This window comes from Astatotilapia calliptera, unplaced genomic scaffold (assembly GCF_900246225.1).
Source record: "Astatotilapia calliptera unplaced genomic scaffold, fAstCal1.2 U_scaffold_68, whole genome shotgun sequence".
In the NCBI taxonomy this organism is placed as follows: Eukaryota; Metazoa; Chordata; class Actinopteri; order Cichliformes; family Cichlidae; genus Astatotilapia; species Astatotilapia calliptera.
In genome coordinates this window covers 64,756-92,598 of record NW_020535809.1, presented here as the reverse complement: position 1 = coordinate 92,598, position 27,843 = coordinate 64,756, and the positions used below count along the sequence as shown (strand labels likewise).

At 41.1% G+C, this 27,843-nt stretch overlaps 1 protein-coding gene across 1 annotated transcript; it reads right to left on the bottom strand.

Moving 5' to 3' along the window:
* Positions 1-23: 23 nt before the first annotated feature.
* Positions 24-27,843, bottom strand: LOC113018356 (low-density lipoprotein receptor-related protein 2-like). The gene is given in 65 exon segments (XM_026161418.1): positions 24-162; positions 284-400; positions 550-669; positions 1,522-1,650; positions 2,097-2,342; positions 2,572-2,768; positions 2,860-3,037; positions 3,127-3,350; positions 3,484-3,654; positions 3,837-3,992; positions 4,316-4,832; positions 5,878-6,173; positions 6,277-6,478; positions 6,620-6,751; positions 6,947-7,066; positions 7,161-7,286; positions 7,592-7,834; positions 7,960-8,163; positions 8,296-8,585; positions 8,679-8,837; positions 8,962-9,127; positions 9,219-9,666; positions 10,067-10,539; positions 10,650-10,841; positions 10,961-11,197; positions 11,984-12,209; positions 12,296-12,473; positions 12,966-13,075; positions 13,575-13,706; positions 13,708-13,719; positions 13,968-14,099; positions 14,101-14,141; positions 14,323-14,445; positions 14,998-15,175; positions 15,443-15,671; positions 15,825-16,009; positions 16,104-16,171; positions 16,174-16,293; positions 16,296-16,310; positions 16,415-16,663; positions 16,852-17,229; positions 17,359-17,475; positions 17,677-17,799; positions 17,918-18,157; positions 18,250-18,528; positions 18,720-18,857; positions 19,390-19,520; positions 19,642-19,767; positions 20,068-20,260; positions 20,389-20,598; positions 20,837-20,977; positions 21,263-21,465; positions 21,553-21,759; positions 22,027-22,250; positions 22,351-22,520; positions 22,726-22,854; positions 23,110-23,226; positions 23,692-23,835; positions 24,099-24,215; positions 24,325-24,441; positions 25,652-25,762; positions 25,856-25,972; positions 26,491-26,613; positions 26,795-26,879; positions 27,820-27,843. Coding segments are annotated over 65 exon segments (11,439 nt in total). The 3' UTR covers positions 24-28.

Here is a 27,843-nt window from a genome sequence, read left to right as displayed (position 1 = left end):
CTGCGGGGGCCCAGAGTGCCATTAATTTTCACGCTGTAAACTTACGACAGCTGGTCTCATCTGACAGATCCAGACAGTCGGGTCGGTTGTCGCACTGCAGAATAGCGGGGATACAGTGACCCGAGTCACATTGGAAAGAACCTGGACGACATGTCTGCAACTCTGGAAGAGAGCCAAGATGTTATGTTGATGTGTGTGTTTGCGCCCGTGTGTGTTTTGTTTACGGCTGGATGTAATTTTAAGGAGGCCGAGGAGTTAGCATGAGGAGGAGGCGTCTGCTCACCGCAGTCTCGCTCGTCCGAGTTGTCCCCACAGTCGTTGACATGGTTACACGTCCAGCTTCCGGGAATGCACTGCTCGTTGTCACATCGAAACTCACTTTCAGAGCACGGCCTTGGCTCTAGAGAGACACACACACACACACGTGTTCAATATGAGATGTGTGGCCGCTGTGATATGAGGCTTCAAACTACATGAGTAAAAAGCAGTCAGAAGAAACATTTTTAATAAGAAGACATTTTTTGAAACAGATTGAACTGAAAAACTTACGGCAGTTTCTCTCGTCTGAGCTGTCGCCACAGTCATTAGAGCCATCGCACTGCCAGCGGATGGGAATGCAGCGGTGATTGTCACAACGGAAATCTCCCAGAGGGTCACAGGTCACTTCCTCTGTTATAAAGCAGCAGCACAAAAGGTGTTTGAACATGTGGTCATGAGAACATTTTGGGAAATAAGATTTTTAACCTGCTGAAACCAAAGACTTAAAGGTAAAGTGTGTCAATTTTTAGGTTACTTAATAGAATAAAAGAAGGTTGTACTCATAAATATAAATTGATCAGTGTGTTATTACAGCTTCCAACAGATTGATGCATTTTCATAAACTTAGAATTAATCCATTAAAAATACATAGAAGTCGGCGCCAGTTTGTGGAAGCCCCACAATCTTGCAAATAGTGGCCAAGATGTCATCGCGGTCAGGGCTCTGAGACATGGAAATATAAATAAAAGGACGCTTATTTATTCCTGACATTGTCAGTAGACTGCAATCTGCATTCTACTGACATCTGGTGGTGATATCTTATACACTGTAGCTTTAACTTCATGGGTTTTTAGCCTTTTTAACACAGCTTGATACATTTTCACTAATAAATACTAATTGTGTGTGACCACCTTCTTACAGTGTAATTTCTGTCTATAAAATGATGCATCTTTGCTATTTGTTTTTACTGTTCTGCATTACACCCATTATTATTTAATCTTTGGAACCGGAGCTTTAAAGTCGTCTACAGCCAAGGCTGAAACGAATAAATATGTTATTTAATGATTGAGTGGTGCAAATGATCTGTAAAGGTATTCAGATTTCTTTTTCTGGATTAGAAACTACAAGCATTGCAGAGCTTGAACTTTTAAAGTACACCACAATATCATCAGATCTTTAGGAACTAATTTAAGATTTTGACACATGTGCAGTATGCAGCTGGTCTGACAGCCCCGACACATCTGCTGACACATGAGCACTGACCGCAGCCTTCCTCGTCGCTGTTGTCGATGCAGTCGTTTGAGCCGTCGCAGCGGGCCCACTGAGGAATACAGCGGTAGTTTGTCTTGCAGGAGAACTCTGTATCCTCATCGCACTTGTAGTCTGGACCCACTGTGGAGACAAGGCGACAGAGACATCAGGCAAAGGATGGAAGGAAAGTGGTGAGATTAGTAGTAAGATCGAAAATAAAGTCTGCAAGGTGACAAGAGGGTGAGAAATAATGAGGGAGGATGAGTTGAGACAGAGCCAGACAGACAGTAATTAGAAGCAGACGGAAGAGGGGGAGGAGGGATTGACTGTGCAACTTAAATTTAGAAAAATCCACACTACGTGCAGCTTCATTAATTCACCCAGGTTACACCTGCGCTGTGTCTGAATCGATTGTATATCTCTGAAACAGATAAGTCGTTGCTTGATTAAACAGTCGTGCGGTTCTGCAAAGTGCACGGCTATTATCAATTAAGCTGCTCCTTTTGTGCTCATCACAGACAGACATGGGGGAAAGAAAAGGAAATCATGGTTGGGACATATTTAATTCGCGTGACAGTAACACTCACTGCAGACTTCATACGGCTCATCAGATCCATCACCACAGTCGTCCTGGGCATCGCACACATACATTGACGGCACACAGCGGCCGTTTGCACACGTGAACTCTCCCGGTTTGCAGGTCTTCTGGGAGCAAGTCTCCGCATCTTCATCGCTGCCATCTGTACAGTCAACTATTCCATCGCAGTGCCAGGACACAGGAATGCACCTTTTGTTTTTACACTGGAACTGGTTTCCAGCGCAGCGGTGATCGCCTGTGAGGACAGGAAACAGGTTTAACATTGAACCCTCTTCCTGAAAACAGGCTTTCATTTTCAGCAGAAAGAAAGAAAGAAAAAAAAAGAGAAAAAGGAAAAAATAAAGGCCTAAAAGAATCATAGTTAAAAACTTGAATCTGGTAAACGTAAAGTATTTTTTTCTGTTCAATTTTTATTTGATTGAGTTATTTAGAGTTCGTATTCAGGATTCAGGAAACTGTCATACTGCAGAGAGCAGCATCCTCATCTGAGCCATCAGGGCAGTTTTGGTGGCCGTCGCAGAGGAAGCCAGGGTAGGTGCAGTTGCCATCTTGACACTGGAACAGGCCAGCTGAACAGTAGCGAGGTGGGCAGGTCTGAGGTTCATCCGAGCCATCACCACAGTCCGACTGACCATCACACTTCCACCATATCGGAACGCACCTAAGAACAAGAAAATGTACAAATTTTTTTTACCCCTAATGATGGTTAATAAGCAGTACAGTAAAGTATCATGACTTTCTGTCACACTGACTTCTCATTGTCCCCACAGCGGAACTGGGTACTGGAGCAGTCAGCAACACACTGGATCTTAAATCCAACAGCCACACCAATGAAGTGATCGGGACACTCGCAGGTAGCTCGCTGCCCTCCAGGCGCGATCAGACACAGATGACTGCAGGTCAGGTCATGGGACGAGCAAGGGTTCTCACCTGGGGAATAAGACGATTAAATATAAATTATCTTCTGCCGTCCATTGTGATGCCGGGAATATAATAGCACACAGCTGTCATATACTTACTTCGAGGCTGCCTGTAGGGATGGTAGACGTGAATGTCATAGGGGCGATGGGTGTTGTTGCCCATAACTGTACGCTCCTCGCCAGTGTACTTATGAGCTTTTTCCACAGTATGCGTGTTCCAGTCTGTCCAGTAGACCCAGTCCTCAAATAGAGAAACAGCAAATACATGGGGAAGCGAGCCAGCGATGGCCCGGTGCCGATTCTGGCCGTCCATGTCTGCAAAGCTAAGATGCACAGAATAGGGAGGTTTATACACAATGTGATTAATTCACATGTAGAAACATAAAGAGAAATCAATGTTTAGATAATTCAGTGCAACACAGAATAAACGTTCTGTGGGATACTTCATGAACTCACTCCAAAAAGTTAAGGTGGGAATCAGCAAAGAAGATCTTGTTGTTGGTGTAGTCTATAGTTAGAGCATTAGGCCACTCCAGCTTGGTTGTGATAATTGCACTGATATTTGTTCCATCCATGCCAGCTCTGCCGATATATGCTGCGTCACCCCAGTCGGTCCAGTACAGCCATCTGGGCAAAAGAGGGCAGGAATGAAGGAATGAGGGATGAGGAAAAGTCGAAGCAAAGGAATGGGAACAACTAAAAACCGGGAGGCAGAAACAACTGCACACGTTTGGTTTTAGAGTCAATCATAGATTTTCTCTGTATGTGTGTGTGCGTGTGTGTGTCTGTGTGTGTGTGTGTGTGAATACCCATATTTAGGGTTAACAGCCACAGCACGAGGTCTGGTGATAACGTAGGTGTGATTTCTATCTGTAAAGTGTCCCGACAGCAGTTTCTTCTGGTAGCGCCCATCCAGCTCCATCACATGAACTGAGCTGTAATACCTGTCCACCCAGTACAACTTCCTGCAGGAGACAGGAAGGAGAAAAATTAAATAAATATATAAATTAAAAAGATGTTGTTTGTGAAACACATAGATGCAAAGTTAATAAAATTACCCCATTCATATTCTCTTTTTCTTTATTTTATATATGGAAGTGTGCGTGTGTGTGTTTACTCAGGATGTATTTTGTGCTCTGAGAGCGATTTGCTAGTTATAAAAAATAAAATAGGAGTACATGTGCAAACAATTGTTTTCCAATTGTGCGAATCACTTCTTGTTACTTAATGACCTAAATACTTATATGTAACAGATTATTATCTATTAGGTTTCTCCTGTTTTACAAACCTGCCAACCCAGTCCAGCGCCAGGCCTTCAGCTCCTCCTATATCGTTGCTCACCAGCGTCTCCCTGTCGCTCCCATCGAAGCGCATCCTCTCAATCTTTCCTGCCCCTACATCCAGCCAGTACAGCCTCTTCTCATAGTGATCAAATTCTAATGCCACCACATTTGTCAGGCCCTGCAGGACTATGCTCAACTGTAACCCGTCAGTGGTCAAATTGCGGATGTAGTAGCGATTGGTATACAAGAGGTATGGGTTGATGCCGCTGTTCTGACGGCAGGTGCGTCCATCCGGTTCGCGGATGTACCCTGGGGCGCATTTGCAGTGGTATGAGCCAAAACTGTTCTCGCAGATCTGGCTGCAGACGGCGGGTGTGCTGACACACTCGTCGAGGTCCTCGCAGGCTTTGCCATCTGGCATGAGCTGGTAGCCTGGGTTGCAGGAACAGTAATAACCGGTGAGGGTGTCAGTGCAGATTTGGGCGCACTTGTGGACTGCTGGGTTGAGACACTCATTAATTCCTAAAGAGAATAAAGAAAAAGTGAGAAGCTGAGCAAAGACAGAATATGGATGAGGTTTTAAGACCTGCAGCAAAAATACAGGTAACAAGAGCACTCAAAGAGCACAACTCTGCATGAAGGGCAAGAGCTATACTAAAACTCTGATGGTTTATCATAGTGAAATTGTATAATTTTGTATTGAAACAAGAATGTTTTAAAAGAGCTCAAACAATGACAGTGCTTATGTTTTCCACTGACTAATATATTGCTTTAAAATGTGGAGATTAACCAATGGAATCTCAAATGAGCCTTTTTCCTCATTTGTGTCACCCTGACCTTTGACTCATGACTTTAAAGTATTATGTACTAAAATTGTGTATTTTATTATCTTTGCCCACATGATTGGAGGTGATTGGAGGTGATTGACTGAAATCTTTGGTTTCTATAAACTGTAAAAAAAATTCGATTCAATTTAAATTGACTTTTGGTGCAAACATTGAAGGTCAAGATTGGCCTGCTTAGCCAACCCAGGTACTCACGTCCCCCAAGGCCCTCTATTTTATTGTCAAGTTTAAGGACAATCCATAAAACATTTTCACAGATATTCATATTTGACGTGACCTCTGATTTTCACCAAAATTAAATCATCCTGAGCTGTTTTTTGTGTCTACTGTCACAAAATCTGCAAATGTGTATCTTGAAAACTGTGGATGTTGGACTGCTAACAAACAAACAGACAGACAGACAAATACGTCTCATTACATACTCCATCTTTTCAGAATAAATCATCAGTATTTATAATATGTAGCACAAAGAAACCTGTATAAATATACATATATTTATAAAAGCAAACATTTTCATAAAATATGAAAGCACATAGGCTTGGTCTGATTGACAAATATACTTTTTGTGACACCTTATCTTTTTTCATTAAATATACTTTAACCATATGCATGTGAAGATTTGTGCAACCAAAGTTTCTTTTAGATGCTGTATGACAAGGAAATACAGTTCATAAATTCTATCAAAAATGTCCCACAGTTTTCCATATTTGTTTGCCTCTTACCGCAGCCTTTTTCATCACTGTCGTCCTGACAGTCCTTCTGTCCATTGCACACCTTATTGGAATCGATGCACTCTCCCGACTTGCACATGTACTGTTGAGGAGAGCAGGTGGGCTGAGGCGTGAGGCACAAGCTGTCCGCCTCGTCCGAACCATCCAAACAGTCGTTCTGTCCGTCGCAGATGTAGAAAGAGTAGATGCAGGCTCCGTTACTGCAGGTGAACTGGTTGCTGCTGCAGGTATCATATGTACAGCGCAACTCATCGCTGCCATCTCCGCAGTCATTCACGCGATCACAGCTACAGAAGAGTAGTGATTAATTACTTGCCTGACAATAGAATTTGTCTCGAGACCAGTAAACGCATCTCTACTTTTATTCAATCACACATGTGCCACACTTACTGGAAGGGGATGAGGATGCAAAGCCCGTTGGCGCAGGCAAACTCATTCATGTGGCAGGTCCGGTTGGGACAGTTCTGGAGCTCATCAGCTGCATTGGCACAGTCTTTCTCCCCATCACACACAAAGCTTAAAGGCACACAGCGTGGATGGCCCGGGTACCAGGTCGGACAGGTGAACTGGTCAGAACTACAGGTTCGTTGGCCTCCAGGTGACAATATGATATTAAAAAGCAAAATTGATGAAAGTGTGTGAGAATGCTAACCTGAGATTATATAAACGAATCAAAATATTGAGAAGCCTAACGCTGCACAAATAATGACGACATATCTAACTGGTGTCTCACCACACTCCAGCTCAGGAGCCTCGTCACTGTTATCCCAGCAGTCATTGTTGCCATCGCACACCAGTGACTCAGGGACGCAGTTTCCATTGGTACAAGTGAAATGGTTTGGACTGCATGTTCTGATTATATCTTCTGCACAGTAGAAAACACAGAATCACATTTTAATGACGATGGGAAGTGTGAACTGAAAGAGAAAAAAAGGGCTGGCTTGCTTCATACAAGTGTGTCTTCCTTATGCAAAACACGAGTCACTATGGAAACTCACATCAAACCTAAAGTATAAAAGTCTTTGAATTTAAGTTAGCTGCACTAATGTTGAGCACTCACCACAAGAGGGAGGTTCATCTGTCCCATCAGTGCAGTCTTTGATGGAGTCACATACCCAAGTCTGAGGGATACACTTTCCTACATCACAACGGAACTGATCGGGAGCACATGTACGCCCCGCTGTAACACACATAAGCGCAAGTTTGCATAGATTTACATCTTTATTGATGTGCAGTTCAAATCAGCTGAAGCTACATTCTTTGACTCAGCTCACCACAGAAGAGAGGATTCTCATCACTGTTGTCTCCACAGTTGTTAAAGCCGTCACATAGGTTTCCAGGGTAGATGCAGATGTTGGTGTTGTCACACTTGATCTGGCCATTGGGACATGTACGATCAGCTGGAGAGATGTTGTAAAGACACCAGATCGGATCATTCACCCAAGGCCACTGGCAGCCCTTTGACACTACATACGTAACATTATTTATAACATTATTATTTAGCAATATAGAATCATTTTAGGTGTGAGTACGGGCACAGTATTTGACTTGAAATTGTCCAACTTTAGTTTCTGGGGAGGAACGGATGGAGAAAACAGTGACTTCAATCTCATCTTTTTTTATTTTTTTCTGTGTTTGCAGTAACCATCTCATTGTTTAACATAATCAAATCTTAAGCCCAACAATTAGTCTCGTCATTACTCACGGCAGTTGATTTCGTCGGAGGTAGCGTTGTCCCGACAGTCGTTGTAGCCATCACAGACAAAGCTGGCGCTGATGCAGCGTCCGTTAGCGCAGGTGAACTCGGTAGCAGGGTTACATGTGGGGAAGGGGCAGCCCTGTTCATCACTGTTGTCACCACAGTCATTTGTGTAGTCACAGGTGTAGCTGAGTGGGACGCAGCGCCCATTGTCGCAGGTGAAGTCTGTGGCTGAGCAGGTGTGAAAGGCTGGGGAAGGGTTAAAAGAAACATGAAGGCTTTTGCAGATGTTGGTATAGCTGTTTGCTTCTTGGCTGGCTAAGTTTGTCTGTTTAAATAAGACAATTTGAAAAAAAAATGTCCAGATTTCTCACCACAAACTCTCTCGAGCTCATCACTGTTATCGTGGCAGTCATTGTAGCCATCACACTTCCAGCGTGCTAAGATACAGTTACCATTGAGACAGGTAAACTGATCTGCCTGACAGCGTTTCCCCGTGTCTTGTATACAGTCTTTGCCATTGTTTGCCAGATACCAGTTCCCCTCATGAGGACACTGGCACTCAGGGCCGACGGGACCTGAAAAACCACAGGTAACACAGATACCTGAGGTAAGATTCCTTGTATATTTGCTGTCTTTTTCCTGTTGTCTATTACACAACTTAAGGTGGGATTTGGTGCCTTTTTGTGCATCAAAAAGCCTGCTCTTACCAGAAACACAGACATGACTGCAGCCACCGTTGAACTGCTGACAGAAGCTGGAGCAAATCTCCTGCTTTGATTCAGCATGAACGTGAATGTCTTTTGGTAGGTACTCCAGATTCTGGGCTAGCACTGTAAAGCCAGAGCCATCATTCTTACTAGCCCTGAAGACACCTCTTTCAGTCCAGTCGGTCCAGAAGATATCCTGCTTGTAGACAGTTATACCAAATGGATAGCTGAGCCCTTGCATGATCACTTCTCGATTCTCACCAGTCAGGGTCGACCGCTCAATCTTGTCTCTGTAGAAAGAAATTTAAAAAAAGAAAAGAAAATCTGCTGCATAATCTGTCTCTCTCCTAATTTTTAATTTATATGAGAATAACTAGACATACTGCGAAACATCGACCCAGTAGAGCATCCTCTCCTCATAGTCTATAGACAGTCCGTTGGGTGATGTCAGACCCGTGCTGATGATGACAGTCCGGAAGCTTCCACCCAGTGTTGCCCTCTCAATCTTAGCTGGAGATCCCCAGTCAGTCCAATATAAGTAACTGGAAAGTGAGAAGCATCAGACAGAGTAATAAGAGGGAGCTCAAAGCTATACTTGATAGCATGTTTAATATCTGAAAGTCATCTTCAATCTTTGGACATTTGAGAATATTAGTTTGCTTTTACCCATAGCATGGATCAACAACGATGCCTTTGGGCCAGTTTGCAGGGGCTATGATTGACCGGTTACCTCCATCTACTCCGATCGACTGGACATTACGTTTAAAGTTGTCGGTGAAGTAAAGACGCTTGTTTATCCAGTCAAATGCCAAACCCTCTGGATTGTCCAAATCTAAGCAGCATTTAGAGGATTTGAAATTAAATAAAGTCACAAATGAGAAAAATGAAATGATGAATGTGAAGAGTGATAATGCTTAACTCACTTGAGATGATAGTGACAGGGGGGCTTGTGACAGATGTTGTGGTGATGTAGCCAATCCTGCTCCGACCTATCCCGACATACTGCATGAAGAAAATTCGTTTCTCTCGGAAGTCATAATCCAGGCCCATTACGCCATTGCCCAAGGTCACAGTTGGATAGGGTAGACTATGATCCGTTGGGTCTAACCTCTGGCTATTTAGCGTGTAGCCTGTGGAGAAAACTAAGAACTCATCCGGTTCATAACCACATGATACTCCATTACCAAGAAGTGTCCCGTGGGCACAAGCGCATTTAGGTCCTTGCTTGTCTGGAATGGCAAAGCAGAGCTGCTGGCAGCGTCCGTTGTCTTCGTGGCATGGGTTAAATCCTACCAGATTGGCAGATGTAGGCTGGACATGTGCGTCAAAGATGGTGACGTCCATCAGCTCATCGAGATTGTCTCGGATTACCTGGTAACACCAAAAGTTGTTATTTCTTTGTCAGATAGCATAGGCATAGCACAAGTGAAGAATGATTGTTAAATGCCCACAACTAATTCCAACTGCTATCACAAAAAGTATGCCAATTTTTTGCTCGCTGTTAGCTCAAACTTTCTCTTACAATACTACAGACAGAAAAACGGTTCTTATGTACCCAAGCTAAATTTGACGAGCACTATTATATTATGTTATATTATAGCTTAACTATTAAGCAAGTAAACCAAAAACTGACATCAGATGTATTTAATTTCCAGATTCTTAAAAGAGGATTTTCTGTTTACCTGTACTTTATATTATTGTAAGCTATCACTGGAGAGAATGACAGCTAAAACTACAACTGTGTGCTAAATTAGGCAAATTCAATGTTCACCTCTGGCTGGTCGGTATTGGCTGGGTCCTTACTGGCTTGGAAGAGCTTTCCAAGCCTTTTATCCACCCACAGAATGTAGTTTCCTAATATAGCTAGTCCCATTGGAGATGGATACCGGCTCCCATACCGAATAATCTGCCTCTCTGTGCCGTCTATGGCCATGCGTGAGATCATATCAAGAACATCATCTGTCCAGTAGAGGAAGTTATTACTGTAATCAACTGTTAGGCCACGAGGTGACGCTAAGCTCTCTGATGCCAACACTGTGCGGTTTGTGCCATCCAGCAAGGCCCGCTCAATCTTCGGTGTCTGACCAGCATCAGTCCAAAAGAGGTAGCGAAGTTTAGGGCTGACAGCCACATCCCGGGGCTGATCCTCAGAGGACTTAATGAGAATCATTCGGAAGGTCGTGTTGATGGCCATCACCTCCAGGTAGGTTTCGGTTTTATGAGCATTGGTGAAATACAAGTTATCTGAAAAAGTAAATAGAGAAATTCTACATTATTTTTGTAGATTCTTTACATTTTACATTAATGCTAGTGGAGGTGGATGGATAAAATTGTTGGTGGATGTTGCCACATACTTGCAATCCAGTCAACAGCCAGACCCTGAATGCCTCTTACGCCAACTCCTGAAGGGAGAACTCTGGTGTAATGCCCTCCATCAGTTCTGGCTTTGAAAATACCCTTGTATGTGGAGTAGGTGCTGTTCTCAGTCCAGTACACATAGCCAGATTTAATGTGGGCATCCACCTTATCATGAATGACATATGATGCTGAGAAAAATATCAGAGAGGAACTTGGGTTAACGGAAAGTTGATGATTATAATCTATGCTATATAATATGAAAAAAGGTTTGAACTTCATATTTCACAACAATAAGAAGCCAACATACATCCGCCAACAGGCACCATAGCTTCAGAGTGGTCAGAGCTGTTTACGTGGAAGCCACGGATATATGAGCGAGTGGAGACAACGGCGAAAGATTCATACTCTTGGCAGCTGGAGCCATCTGGAGATGGGTGAAACCCTGTAGTGCAGGCACAGGTCTTCTTATTGTCGGGTTTGGGCAAACAGAGGTGCGGACAGCCGCCGTTGTTGGAGCTGCAGGCATTAGTGGTTCCTGCTGAGTCTGAGGTGGAAAAGACAGGGTGGCGAAGGCCAGCGTTACTGGATGCCCATATTTGACTGGAGAATAAGAATTTATACCAGATCTCCTGACATGAAAAGGGTTTGACTGATATTATACAAGTAATTTTTGTGTTGTGCCGAATCTGTGACTTTCAGCAAGAGAAAATCTTTGATCATATAAACTAAGTTTGGACTTTTTTTTTCTTTTAATTAAACCTGCTTCCCAATATCCTCACATACTTGTCTTCTTCGTATTCTGCGATCTATCTCAAACACAGAGGTGACGCACCCTTTTTTGTCAGGAGTCCTAGACTTAAATGCATCTTAACATAGACAAAGACATAGATGTAGACTTGATTTACACAGTGGGGAAATTCACTTGTTCCAGCAGCACAAAGAACAGGAACAAAAAGTGAATTAGAGATATATTAGAAAAAGTGAAAAGTGAAAAAAAAATGAGTAAGAGAATAGAAAAAAGGCCAAAATATAGTACTACGTACAGATATGTTCAATAAAAAAACCCCACAAACATAGACAGTATTGTATATTCTAGTATGCACACACAAGTGAAATCTCCCAAAATGAAAGATCATTTACTTTTTGTGAAAAACAAGAAAATGTTATGAGCAAAACACAAAAAGCTAGATTCAGAAAAAGAAATAAAATTAGCCCTAAATATCATTCCCTCAGTCACTGGCTGGTATTAATTGTTATATAATCTAACCAGTCTGCATGAGAACACCAAAAACCCAAAGAACGGACACTTCTGTAGTTATTTGAAAGACACTTGATTCACATACTGTCTCTGCATGCACTTTGAGACCATGGAGGCCAGACATGCCGCTCCTCATCACCACCATATTGGTGCCAGTGTCCTTCTCCACCCTCTCAATGACCTCATAGTCCAGGTCAGTGTAGTAGAGGTAATTTTGGTAAATAGTCAGCCCCCATGGATGGGACAGACTGCTGACCACTGTCACACGGCTTGCCCCGTCCATAGTGCCACGCTCAATCTGGGAAAATAAGAACGAACTGAAAATATTAAAGTGATCAGATTTCTAGTTAAAGTCTACATATTAAACAGGTAACTTGTACTCACCACCCCTGTGCCAGCCACGCCCCAGTACAGTTTCATGGTGGAGATGTCAGCAGTGATGAACCCTATGTTAGCCATGCTGCCTGTGTAGAGGTTCACAAGGTTGCTGCCATCCATGTCAGCGCTGGCGACCTTTGGAGGAACTCCACTGTCCGACCCCTTGTCTGACCAAAATAACTTTCTGTGGATGGAAAGGTTAAACATGACAAGTGATGTGATCTCAGCGAGTCATACCGCCAACTTCTCCTCCCATTCAGTCAAACGTCACACCTATGCGCAAGATTTGCTGCTGGTGCCACACTAATGCTGATAGGTAACAGGATGTTAAAGTCCAAAAAACAGAGATTTCTTAGATTTTACGCTAAAAAAGTTACATTAGGTTAGTTTCACTAAAATGGAAAAATATTCTAATATCATGAAATAAAAAAATCATGTAGACATTCAGTTAAATGACGTCTTGGACCAAGTTACTGTTTTAATTGGGTTATATATGTCACAGGAAGCAAAAGTGAGGGGAATATATTGCCAACATATTCACCAGCCAACTATTGTCTTCTTAATGGTAATGAGGGTGCTGTGTGCTGTGTACTATCTACATATAATATATAAAACTAAATAGCGCTGATCAAGGTAATTATATGTATTTATTAATTTTTATGAACATGTGATTTACCCTCGGGCTGGATCCAGCACAATTCCAATGGGCTCTCCTACTCCCTCTGGTTTTCCGTTAGAGGTGATAAGGATCTTCCTGTAATGCTCACTTCCATCAACACGGATAACCTAAGTGCGACATTGTATTTTATTTACGTCTACTAAAAAAAAAATCCCCCAATAAATAATAAATGCAAAAGAACAAAAGGCAAATCATAACCTGCAATCAAAAAGATACAAAACCTCTGAGTTAACCATGCATAGCATTTTTAATTGTAGGTTGTTGTAATAATTTGCTAAACTAAACTTCTTCAAGTAACAAAAATTTGAAAATATATCAATTTAATAAATAATAATAATAAAAATAAAATAAATAGTAATATACCACAATAATATCCAACAAAAAGGAAAAAAAAAAGGAAATGAGTATATTTGATTGGGGTATTTTTGGTAATTAAACACAACATCATGACGAACATCTGTATTTAATCTTTTTTGCCACGGTGTTTTCTGATCTCTTCTAATTCAAGTGTTGTTACTTGTTTGCAGGTACAAGTGAGGCCTAGGCATGACAGCATCTTATCAGTAATTGATAATCAAATGATTCTGTTGTTCTCACTATGCTTACTTCAATGGTTTTGGCAGTGGGATTGGTGTAATACATTATTCGGCCTATCCAGTCAAAAGCCAGACCGGCCGGTGAGCCCATGAAAGCAGCTGGAGCAAACTGAGTTTTGTTTGTTCCGTCGGTTTTCACTCTCCCAAATCGAATCCTAGCATGAGAACAAAAGAGTCAATTAATTTAAAATAATTATTCAGAATCTGCAGGTACTATTGATGTGCACTTGATCTCATTTTTCTTCTGTTTTAAACTTATTCAAATTTAAATGAAATACAATTTCCTTCCTAATATAATGAATTGATTGTAAGACATCTTTAGAATCTATGCATGTTTCACACTCAAATCTATTGCATGTTATAAAACTCTTTCCGCCTCTTCAAGTTTAAGACCTCCACTCACAGTGCTCTGCACCCAATAGACAAACTGCTCCTGATCATCAAAGTCAATATCCTGCCCCTGGCTGATGCCAGACACTGGGGTCATTGCATTGTTGGAAGGGTCTGTGGGATCCAGGGGAATGCCAAAAATCACAGGTATCCCTAACCACCATTAAGAAGGGAGTCTCATCTAGAAATGAATGGAGAAGAACAAAGAGATGCACAGTTGTAGGAGAGATTTTTTTTTAGCAAAACATTACAAAGGAATATTAACCACGAGCAGAAAACTCATTACTGAACACTGATTTGTATTCAGCACTGTTAAATTCTGCGAACAGTGAGTCAGAGAAAGGTGTAAAACCAAAATTACCTTTAAACACAGGTGCGCTTGTCAGCATCCAGCTTCCAACCTGATTGGCAGTGGCAGGTGTAGTACCTGGGTCTCAGGTTGACCAGCAGGCACAGCTGAGTGCACAGGTGTTCGCTGCATGGGTTGATGGCTAAACACAAAAAGCGCAGAGTCACTTTCAGCCTTGAAATCGGATTCATTTAAACTACCACACTGGTATCATTAAAAGAGAATTTAGTGAACAAACAGATGACAAATGAAAGGAACAAGCTGAGCCTTCCACGCTCACAGTTGAAGGGATCTGGTGCCTCTGGGAGCATTTTGCTGGCATGATTTGATCCACCTATTTTCTTTTAGGGTATCAAAATTGTGCCCCAGGGACCAGAACTGATAAGGACCTCCTCCATATCCATTCATACTACCCCAAAGTAACCAAGTAATACATAAACATTTACATGACAGAAAGTTGTTGTTTATTCACTATTTACAATATAAATTTCTACTTTTATAGTGGGTTCACAATAGAAAGGAAAAAGAACATTCTCTGTGAAGAGTTAAACTTTGTTTAACTATTACAGTAGAGCATCACTGTAGTGTGTGTGTGAAACTCATGTACTCAGTTATTATAGACATCAACACATTTTAATACACTTCTTAAAGCTACAAGTATCCAAGTAAGATTTGTTTTTTATTTGAAAACTACCTGTGGGTTGTTTGATGGGATGAGCCATCACAATGCCCATGGGCTGGTAGACATTGTTCATGTGAGTAGTGATGTTGCCACCATGGAACTTGTTGGTACTCATCACCTTGCTGGTATAATGTTCTGACCAGTATATGGTGTCTTCAAAGATGGTCATACCATATGGGTGCTGGAGAACCTGGTGTTAGACACACAAAGGATAAAAACTTTTTGTGAACAATGATTATATTTTAAACGTAACACTCATTGTATTTGAATGGTTTATGCCAGTAACCTCCAATAACAGACATGATAACACCCCTGGCTTTAATGCATGTGGTGAGGAGTGACACCAAATTGTCTCAGTTCTCTAAACAGTGTTGAAAAATGATTAAAAGGGTATAAACTTTAAACAAGTAGTAAATATTTCCTCCTTATAATGAAAAACAGGAAAAACTAAACTTACCACATCGCTTGCCATAACCTGATATCGGTTGTTTCCATTATAGTCACAGTAGTCAATATATCTGAGATAGGCATCTGCAAAGTAGACTCTTTGTGTGGTGTAGTCCAGGGCCAAGCCATTGGGCCAGTAGATCTTAGTGCTGACGATGACTTTTCTCATGGTTCCATCCATGCTGGCCTGCTCAATCCTGGGGTTCTGGCCCCAGTCTGACCAGAACATCAGGTTGGTACTGGCATGAATGAGAAAGACAGAGAGGTCAATGATGTACTTCTTGAGTATGGTAAAAAAGGGTGAAAATGTATTTATAAAGGGCATTTTGCTTAACTATTAAATTAAATAATGTAATACTAGCATAACATCCATGTAACTTGAGTGTACTTACTGGTTACGGGGGTCCAAAACCAATCCACGGGGGTTGGTAATATTTCTACTCATGAGGACCTTGCGATAACGACCATCCAGAGTGGAAACCTCAATGTTCTCCATGACAGAGTCTGTCCAATACAGATTCCGACCAACCCAGTCGACAGCAATACTCTCTGTTACCATCAGACCAGATGAGAACACCTAAAACAACAGGGACATATTGAGCACTCACAAAATTAAACCGTTCATTTAAATGTTGAGATTATAAAGCAAGAAACTCTGTTGTTAGCCTTACCGCTTGTTTGCCAGTGCCGTTCTGGTAGGCACTCCATATCTTTTTCTCTTTGGTATCAGCCCAGTAGATTTGGAAGTGACACTGTCAAAGTCTACAGTCACAATACTTAAACCGGTGATCACTGGACTCATCAGGGGTGGTCTTATGTTGACTCGGTTGGCAATGATCTGGCTACGTTTGGCAAGCAAAGCACAGCTGCACTTGGGTCTAAAGATGGAAAAAGAGCTTGTTGGTCACTGAAAGAACTGTAGTATCTTTATAAGTATCTATATAAGTTACACAGTTCCTGTATTGTGTTGCTTGTTGCTTACTCGTAGCTTTGCAGGTCCGTCCATCTGGCTCTAGGAGGTAACCATCAGAACAGTGGCACCTGAAGCTTCCTCTTTCATTGTAGCACTGCTGGCTGCAGAAACCAGGAACCACACACTCATTGATGTCATCGCAGGTCTTTGAGTCATTGAGGAGCTGATATCCTGGTGGACAGGTGCATTCAGCCCCAAATGGGCCTTGAATACAACTGTCGCTGCAGCCCCCGTTGCTGAGTGAACAGTCATCTTCATCTACAGGAGTTAGTAATATAATGTATTAGTAATATAATGCATTTGTGTCTTAAATTCTAGTACATTTGTCATTTTGTCTTACTTATACCAGTTTTTAAGTAATATAAAGCATTTTAGCTATCCTTAATTTCTTTTCTTTTTATGTCCATTTAGAGATTTAAATGTTATACACAATGCATTTAACTCACTGCAGATAGGTGACTCATCTGCTCCATTGGGACAGTCCCTTTGGCCGTCACACACCTTGTCCTGGTCGATGCACACCTCACTGATCGGACACAGCCACTGTCCGGAGGGGCAAGTAAACGGAGGGGTGGGGCAGTTCAGTTCATCACTCATGTCCCGGCAGTCATTTTCGCCATCACACAACCAACTCATTGGAATGCATATCTTGTTGGCGCATTGGAAGTAGTTGGATCTACAGGTGACAGGTGGGCAGGAGTTGTGTTCATCAGACCCATCCTCGCAATCTGAGTGACCATCACACTCCCACTCATCTGGTACGCAGAAACCGTCGCTCTGGCACTGAAACTCATCATCGTGGCAGAGGCCTGGACCTCGGGTGGCTGGAGTTGTCAAAGAAAATAAATAAATAAATAACTAAAACTTCATTGACTTTCTCTGATAAATTTGAGCAGAGAGTGGAATTCCCAATCTATAATTATACAAAACATTATTCTGTGCAGGTAACATACGGCAGCCTTGTTCATCAGAATGATCCCTGCAGTCAAACACTCCATCACACCGATAACTTGAATAGACACACTGGTCCCCACTGGCACAGGCAAACTCAAAGGAGGAACAGGAAAACTCTTAAAACACAAAGGAAACAGAAAACAAAGAAAAGACGAGTAAACTTTTATGGCACAACAACAAACATATGTTCAATATGCCAAATACAATCAGTGGCTTGAAGCTTTTTGCTGCCATCAAACTAGTTGCATTAAATATACGATATTGCTCCAAAGATCTAAAAAAATTACTAAAACATGGATGATTTTCCAGATACGTACCACAATCTTTCTCATCAGAGCCATCCAAGCAGTCTTGGTCTCCATCACAAACATAGAAGCTACTGATGCAGCGATGATCGGGACACAAGAAGTAGTTTGGAGGGCATGTGGTGATGGTTGAATCTGATAATCACAAACAGAGCTCATTTATTTATTTATTTTTAAACATGTATGTTAATATGTAATAACCTAATAGCTGTATGTGCAGCAATTCAAGAAGACTTGTGGGATCTGTGCTTACTGCAGTTGTGCTCATCAGAGCCATCCCCACAGTCATTTTCACCGTCGCACACCCATTTTGCAGAGATGCATCTGTTGTTGTTGCAGGTGAAGTAGCCGGATGAACAGCTGGTAGGGACACGAGTGGGACAGTTAATCTCATCTGAGCCGTCTCCGCAGTCGTCCATGCCATCACAGCGCCAACTGGCATAGATGCAATGCTTGTTGTTGCAGGTGAAGGCGTACGGAGAGCAGGTCGCTCCTGATAAAGATAAATGAGGCGATCAGTTGGATTACTTAAAAATATCTTCTTACACTAACTCCTAAGCATGTGCGTTTTTCTTTTTCATTCACCTGAATCTGTGCAGTTGGCCTCATCAGTCTGATCTATGCAGTCAACAATCCCATCACAGCGGTCAGAGTTAGGTCGGCAACGTCCTTCGTCACACTCGAAGGAGTAGTCCCCGCAGATGTTGTCAGGTGGAGGAACGGAATCGTCCTTGATGCAGTCCCTCTGATTTGACTGAAGTTTCATACCATATGGACAGCCACACACTCGACCAAAGTTGGGAGTTGGAAAACAGAAGTGGCTGCAGTGTCCATTTGGCAGCATGTTACATCGGCTATTGAAGGCTGTCAGAAAGATCACAGAGAAGAAGTCAGTAGGGTCCTCGATTGCTTTATCACTGCTCATGTGTTGTCTTGACCCAGGAGATCATTTACTTCCTACCGCCACTCAAAACTCCAAAGTCCTGGTCCTACAGCACTAAACTGCACCTCTAAGCACTTTCCAGAATCCAGTGTCTTTCTTTGGATAAACTTACTGCTGTGGAGGTCAGCTGTATAGGCCTTGATATTCATGATGCCGGTGATTCCTTGTCTGACCATAATGTTCCCACCACCGTCCCTCTTCCTCATCTCGAATATAGCACTGGTCCTTGTATCAGACACATACAGGTAGTCTACAAGATAGATATTGCTGCGTTACAAGCAGTTGCATATGTAACTAAAATACATTAAATGTTATAAATGTGATTTAGTGGTTGTTACAAGCTGGTAGAGTGGGTCAGCTACCAATCACAAGGTCGGTGGATCAATCAGTTCCTGTATCCTCCAGCTATGTGTCAAAGTATTCTTGAGCAAGAAACTGAAACCTGATTTGTCCCGATGCATCCATTGGAGTGTAAATGCATGTGCTCTTGGGCATAGATAAAAGCACTGCTTGATTGTGTATTTGTTTTGGTAAGTGAGATTTGCAGTAGAAAGTACTTTGAATACTAAATTGAGTAGAAAAGTGCTATGTAAGTTCCAGTCCATTTACCAATTCCATTTTTGGAATTGGGGAATATCGAATAGATGCATACTGTAGAAGCCAGAAGGTAATCAAATAACAATAATAAGGCTAACCTTGGTTTCCTTAAGAGCTTGCTTATGGTGAGTATGGTGTGTTTGTGTTTTGTGCAGTATTCTGAATGAGTGTACAGTTGAATTAACCTGTATAAACTGTCAAAGAGTAGGGCTGAGTGATCTGGCCGATGTTGGTAAATGTCTGTCTGTCACTTCCTTCAACATCAATGTGGCCAATCTGATCAAGAAGGGTATCGACCCAGTACAGCCTGTTATTCCTGTCAAAGAGAAATCCACAAAGAAGAAGTGTAGCTGAGTCATACAATATACTGTTTATTATTCCTTAAATGGAGCCAAGCAGGTATTCTCATAACTGACATAGTTGACCACTCTACTTACATATAGTCAACAGCAAGCCCAAATGGCCATCCCAGTGTTGTGTTGACAAGAGGGACAGCATTGCTGCCATCAGTGAAGCCTCTCATTATTACTGCTGGACGATACCAGTCAGACCAGAACAAGTAGCTGTGGAGAAATGTTTGGTGAAGTAATGCAGTAGACTACAGTGAATAATGATAATTGTTATCCTGAATATAAAGGGTGGAGGCCCATGTGATGGCTGTGGTTTAGGAAGTAGTAGTGTAGAGTAGTGAGTATAGTAAAAGTGGTTTGAATAGACAGCATTTTTCTATGATCAGAAAAATCTGAATAAAAAAATATTCATTACCATTTATTGTGTTTAATTTCCTTCCTGTCTCTACAAACTAAAACCTGCTCAGGCAAAGTATCTTTCAGGAGTTATTTGTGATAAATCTGATAACTCACCCAGCACTAGGATGCACTGCAATTCCCTTTGGGTTCCCTAATCCCGTCACAATGTCTCGTCTGGACTTGTCTGTGACTCTGAAGGCTACCACTGAGCTGTAGGTGCTTGTGGTCCAAAACAAAACTTTTGAGGTCCAGTCATATGCCATGGCATCAACTATCCCCACTCTGTAGCCTGTCAAAATCTGCTGAACTGAGATTGGATAAATATAATAGGTGAGATCGCTTTGATTAAACACTGTAACTATATCAAGGTTAGGTTATAAAACTCAGCACCCTAAGTGCCACTTTCTTTTTTTTTTACCCAAGTCAAAAACTCACCACTGCCATTGAGGTTCGACTTATAGATGAGGCCTTTGGACCTGTCGTTGTAGAAAACAGTCCCCTCATTGCCGTCAAACTCCATTGCAGAGCCAGAAAAAGACGCCCCAAGGCCTGTGAGGGGCAGAGTGATGTCCTCCTGCGTGGACAGATTCAGTGGGATTCCCCGCACCGCCAGTGAGGAGGCCACCAGTAAGTAGTCCTTCACCTCTGCACAAAAAATTAGTGCCAGGGCTTATTATCATATAAACTTGCTGTTTAAATGATATATTAAAAAAAAACTAAAAATTCCCAGATCTAGCTTACCAGAAAGGATTGTAATTTTTTAAATTGTCAGCACATTATTATACATTTCATTAACTATTTTTTTTAACCCAGAACAGAAACACGTATATAAACACGTGTATAAGAGAAGGGTAAGGTCGTTTTACAAATTAGATAAACTTACTGAAGCAGGACCGAAGGTCCGAATGGAGGTCATAGCCATGGCGACACTTACAGCGGAAGCCCAAACCATCATTGTCAGTGCGGTGACTTAAGACACAAATTTGCTCACAGCCACCATTGTTTCTCCCACAAGGGTTCTTCACTGCATTACAAGACAGATGTCATCATTTTATGACATCACTCAGTGTAGTATGTAGCTCTTATAGATAACAAAGAATTTTCTTTTTGTGATAAGATAAAAATTTGTTCACAACACAGTTGATAGATTTTTTTAGTCAAGTAAGCAGTTCACGATATCTGGAGAAATACATTTTTAATATTTTATTTTTTACCATAAATTAAGAGGCATCTTGTTACATTATATTCAAGGGAAAGCAGACATTTTAAAGTTGTTTTCCTCAGACTGAATGTGACTGAATCTCCTTACCCAGAGGCTGCATGAGAGGGTGGGAGACGACAACATGGCCTGGCCGGTTCGCGGCACGATAGAGGAGGGTTGGGTTGCTGCCATTGAAGCGATTTGATCTGATCACACCCATCTTGCTCCAGTCAGTGAAGAATACGTGGTTTTCAAATAAAGCAATTCCAAAAGGATGTGGCGACTGTGTTCCACCATTGAGGACTAATTTTCTATGTGAAACAAGTACGCCTTAGAAAGAACATCAAGGAGGATACAACTGAAGGAGGTCAACAATTTATTTCTAATGTAACCTTTACCTGTCCAAACCGCTGTACGTGACAGTCTCCACTGTGTCAAAGTGGCTGTCAGACCAGTAGACCCTCTGGGTGATGATATCAAGGGTAATTCCTGTTGGCGTGCCGAGCCTGCTCTTTACCAGCTCGAAACGATTGCTGCCATCCATGAAGGCACGTTCGAGCTTAGACTGCACATTGTTACCACCCATGTCTGTGAAGAACATGTAGCTACAAACCAAAAAAAAAAAAAATGTAAAAGGATGTTATATGAGTTATATGAGCAAAACTCAGGTGAACTCAAAGACTCTTGGACATCCAATCTTTTACACTCAAATTATCTTCAACTCACAAAATTATGATGTTTATCAAACTTTTTTCCTGACACTGAATTTGTAGATGAAAAAATTGCCAGTAATTCAAAAACTAATGCCCAAACCTAAACTCATATTTCAATCTTTTTGTGATTATAAAACCACGTCATTTATTTAAACTCACCCTACTGTTGGGTCCAGGGCGAGGCCATGAGGAGTCCGCAGGTTTTCAGCCACCAGCGTCACTCGATTTCCTCCATCAAAGTCACACACATCAATGCGCTCCACCCTGGCCTCCAGTACATAAAGTTTGAGGTTGATCCAATCAACTGCAATATTCTGGACGCTGTGAACCGAATTATTCAGAATTGCCTTAATGTCGCCTCCGTAATAGTTGGCGGAATAAACCTGGCAAAAGAATTTCAAAGTTTTGGATTAATGTTTGTTGTATAAAAAATAACAATAAAACATAATCAAGAACTTCATCAGACATTAAATTCAAACTGACTTTTTTGGTATAAGTATCACTCCAGAAGACTTTGTCATTGTGCCAGCTGTAGGCGACTGCCACTGCTAAACCTTTTCCCTGGGATGGCACCAGAATCCTGACAATGCGCCCGTGCAGATCAGCTATCATCACATCACCCCCATTGGTGAAAATTAGCTGTGGCAGCCCAGCTGAAAAACACAAATAACAGACACGAGAAAATGTAACCATTGATGTAATTGCAAACAAAATATGAGGAAAAGAATGATATTTGAAGATCGTTGTCACTCAGCTGGACTGTAAACAATAATGTCTTTTTAATTTAATGATTTCAGTCTCATCTTTTAAACAGCAAAATTAAACACAGGTACCATGACATGTGTGCACTCTCTGTACCTGACACATTTGCTCTGCAAACATGACCTTGCTCCAAGACGTATCCATCAGCACAGCTGCAGTGGTGTGTGCCAGGACGATCCTCACACAGCTGGTCACAGATGCCCCAGATCTGACAGTCATTGTAGTCTGGGCAACAGAACAAACAGCCATGTTTTGGATGTATAATGTGAGGGACATTATAGTAAGAGTCTACACAAATGATTTGCAGCTAGAACACACTGAAATTACACAGTTTATGCTTCCTCAAAGCTCTGTGCTTTTTCCAGGACGCAAAACACAAGTTGCTAAAACTGTGTGTGCTGTCGATGTCTGATTCAATTTTAACACTGCCACACATAGAGACGATGTTTTTAGGGAAAAAATACATATAAAAGAACTCACCTACACACGACCGACTGTCATTGGCTACAATGAAGCCATCAGGGCAGTAGCATGCACCACCCTGAGGAGATGGGTGGCAGTAGAACTCACAGCTCAAGGCTGAGCACCTTTCCAGGCCTGTGAGTCAACATCACAGAAATGAACATCATGGACAAATGTAAACAACGGTAAAAGTGTAAAATTAATCCTATTCTAAGAAGCTTGGATGCCAGGACGTTATTGGTATCGTAATAAGCTTTATAGGCCTGAAAATGACCTGCAAAAAGTTAATATTAAACCAAGTGTGTGTTAAGGCAGTGATAAGGAATGCAAAAGTTATGATTATAGTATCTGAGCAGCTGACATCTGGTAAACATTTGTGATTACTCAACACTATAGCCAAAGCCCTTACACCCAAATTTATCAAATTGCGGTTCTGAAAACGTGAGACATTCTACACTCGACAAGATCTCGATCACTTCAATTCCTTCAGATTCATCTCATTTGTTGTTGTTGTTGTTTTTTAGATTAAAGGCAGGTGTGACATGATATTATCATAAATGGTAGAATTCTTAGTGCGGGACTTGTACACGTCAGGCTTACCGCAGGTTTGCTGTGCAGTGGTGTTGGTCTCATCTGTGCCTCCAGGACAGTCAGGCTTGTCATCACACACGTTTCCCACTGGTATGCACATGGTCGAGCCTGGGCATCCCCACTCACCGGGGTAACAGTCTCGGGAGTTACTATCTGAAAAACATTGAAAGACGTATAATTATGTTAAAAATATGCAAACATTCTTTCATGTTGTTGTGAGGAAAAAATCTTTCTTGATTTGTTATGATGGTATAATTTGAGCTTTAACTCTTGAAGAGTGATTTCAAAACTCAATGAACCTTCTAATACGTCTAATAGTTAAACTAATCTTGACATTTTCATGAACTTTTTAAAAATTATTTTATTGAAAGTCATAAACAATGTCACATATTAGTAAATCAGTCAAGTTTTCTCACCACATCCTCTCTCATCACTGTAGTCCCCACAGTCGTTGAACTTGTCACACACCCACTGCTGAGGAATGCAACGGCCACTGGCGCAAGTGAACTGGTTGCCACTGCAGCTCTGGTAATCTAGACAACCAGTAAGTTAAATGGCAGCCTGTGCTTATTGAACACAATTTAAAATGTAAAAGAGGCTCATAATTAGCTAGCATGTGTGTTCGGTCTCATTCACCCGTACCACAGTTTTGCTCATCACTGTCATCCCCACAGTCATCCCAGTGGTCACACACAAATGACATCGGGATACAGAAGCCATTTGCACATTGGAACTGGTGGATGGGGCAATGCTGAGTTGCTGAAAATAAAACAGAGACTGGATTTACAGGAGGTCCAGCAATATGTTAATTATTAAAATGAGTTATGACTCACAAAAACTAAAGTAACAAGTGAACACATCTCAATTTAGGTTCATCAAAATCACGAGGAGTCCAGACTGATAAAGATCCAGAGGTACAAAGGTTGAGACTTTACTGCTCTCTGGCACCATAGACTGCTAAACTATAATAATGCATAGCTGGGCTATCATTACCTGTAAACCAAATAAAATTAAAATACTTCATAGCCATTATGCAGAATAAAACTGGCTAATTAGGAGTTAAGCATAACTATCAAAATATATAATATGAAAATAATAAAAATGAACTTTAAAAACTTTTAGTTGCTTTAAAACACGGCAACCGTTTTGTGAATATGTTCTTTAAGCAACTGGGATGAAAACATTCTGCAATGTTGCTGCACAACATCATTTCATGCATCATCTTAACACCCCATGCAGGACCTACCATTAGAGGCCAAACAAATATGGTGTCTGGAAATGGCTTTTTGCTATGTTTATACAACAGGAGAACACTAATAAAATTTAGGTAATAGCATATTTTAAAAATATAATTAATAGAAAAAGTATAAATATACATAAATTTATTAGAATTTTTGTTAAATTAGACGCAGAAGAGACTACAGAAGCCTATTTCTGCTACTGAAGAATTTTTTTGCCGTCCATGAGGCCCAACATCAGGTTGGTATCTCAAGTATCTTGAAATTCTGAGTTTAGTGTGACAAAAGTTTGACTTGCTCACAATTAACCTGAAGTTTTGAGTCGAACTTTTGAGACATGTAACTCAACATGTTGACTTAGCTGTGCTCGGCACTTTAAGGCATGTAAAGGTAAGATAGGTAAGAAAAGTGTTGAATTTTAAAGGTGCAGACAAGACAATGGAAGCTAGTTTCCACAACTGAAAAATGTTTTTCTCCTGTTGGTGAGTTCAAATTTCAGATTGGTATCTTAAAATTCTGACTCACTAACTCAGAATTTTAAGTTGTCAATCTCAAAAGTTCAAGTTACATATCGCAAAGTTTGGATTGACATAGTAGGTGGAAATCTTGAGTTCAGTATGTTGAAAGTCTGACTTGCTCAGACATAACTTGAAATTTTGAGATAAATAAATTTTTTTTTTCCTACTTTGGTGGAGTTGAAAACAAGAAGAGTAGAAGCGTTATCTACTCACTACAGTTGAATTCATCAGAGCCGTCTCTGCAGTCTTCTCGTCCATTGCAGTGCTGTGAGTTGTTGTAACAGGCCCCGTTGGCACAGGTTTTCTCAGTGCATTGTGGATAGTCTGCAAACAACAAGTAGTTCCTCCATTACAATTAGAATACTATCATCTAGTAAAGTAACCATGGCCGGTTACATCTAGATCTAAAACTCTTACTGCAGTTATTCTCATCAGAGTTGTCCACGCAGTCCTTTACGTGGTCACATCTGTACTTGCTGGGGATACACTGGCCCTCCCGACAGGTGAACTGGTTTGGGCTGCAGGTCCGTCCACCTGAACCAAAAATATGAAGCTAGGCTTGTTTCAAAAATCCACTTTGTGGGAGAATTAGACTTCTAACAAGGAGCGTAATGTGATTATAGAATTACTTCTTGGTTCAATAAGTCTTTGCCACACTGAAAGCCAAACACAGACTTTACAAAAGAAATGGTTCATAATGTAGATTGTCTGTTATAACGGGTTTGTGTAATGAATAAACCACAGTGTTAACTTTAAATTCATGAATATTGGAAGACCTAAGTTTTAACATTAGATACTTGAAATGCTTAGTTTAGATAGCTTCTTTTACAGATCATTTAAAGAATCAACTTTTTTTTTTAATTTTGTATAGTTTCTGTTCCTTTTGAAATTATGAACAATACCTTTAGAGGCCACCTAGTTTAAGTCTTCATTACTTCATTATAAGTACACATTTTTTTTGTCTTGTGATTATGACAGTTTTCAGGACAAACAAAAGTGTTTGTTCATTTCTCTGTTCTTTGACGCCACGTTCAAGCATTCATTCTGCATACCACAGGTTCTTTGCTCATCTGAGCCGTCGATGCAGTCCTCCTCCCCATCGCAGACAAATCCTGATGGGATGCATTCACCGCTTGTCACACATTTAAATTCCTGTGAGGTGCACGACGGAGGTGCTGCAACAAAAGGAGCAAAACAGTTGTTTAGGATACAAAAGAAATGTAAGTCATACAGTTTATGCTTGGCTTCACATTTCTTCTCTTTGTTTTATTTTTGTTACATTAGCAAGAGCACATGTACCAACATATGTCTGACTTCTTAAAGGGATTTTTTTCTGTGATTGTTTGCGATGCTTACGACAGTTCAGCTCATCTGAATCATCTGTGCAGTCTTTCGTTCCGTCACACCTCCAGCCTATGTCGATGCATTGTCCATTGTTGCACTGAAACTGATCACTTCCACAACTTCCTGTAGAGAGATAAAATATCTTTCTTTCTTTTTTTAATGGCCAGCATGTGTGCTTCACATGCACAGATTTGGTTAGAAATCGTTTACAAAATATACATATAAAAAATAGGTGGAAATCAGGCAGCTAGCTGATATTTAATTGCTTGAAGTCCACGTTTCTTAAGTAAGATGAACATGTTTTATAGTTTTCTTCACAAATGAGTTACTATGTTTATGAGAGCTACTTCCTCCGTGTGCAGCTTCTGAACTTTAAACATGTGAGTCGGCGTTTTAAACATGACTAATTAACACCTCAGCAGTCCAACTTATGACCCAGGAGATTATGAGACCATCATTTTAAACTCATTATCAAACTTTAATTTAGCACAACGTTAACTGAATTCGTGTACTTAGTAGAAAAGCTAGCTATTTTAATTCTGCTTCATTTTTCTAAATGAAATTTGTGGTTAATCATTTAGTTTTGATTGCAGTTTGGTTTTAGTTAAGAATGAGTTTGCTCTGTTGTTGTTTAAAAATGTTAAAATTTATTAGATCACCCTGGATCACTTCGCTCTTAGACTGAAGGCTTACTTGTTGTTCCCAGAGTATTTAAAAGCAGAATGGGAAGCGGAGCCTTCAGTTTTCAGGCCCCTCTTCTGTGGAACCAGCTTCCTGTTTGGATTTGACAGACAGACACCCTCTCTACTTTCAAGATTATGGTTAAAACTTTCCTGTTTGATAAAGCATATAGTTAAAGCTGGATAAGGTGATTCTCCCTTAGTTGTGCTGCAATAGGTGTAGGCTGCTCGGGGCTTCCCATGATGCATTGTGTGTTTCTTCTTCAGTCACCTTTCTCACTCACTGTGTGTTTACACACCTCTCTGCATTTAACTATTAGTTATTATTAATCTGTGGCTCTCTTTCTCCCCTCACACCAACAGGTTGCAGTAGATGGCCAT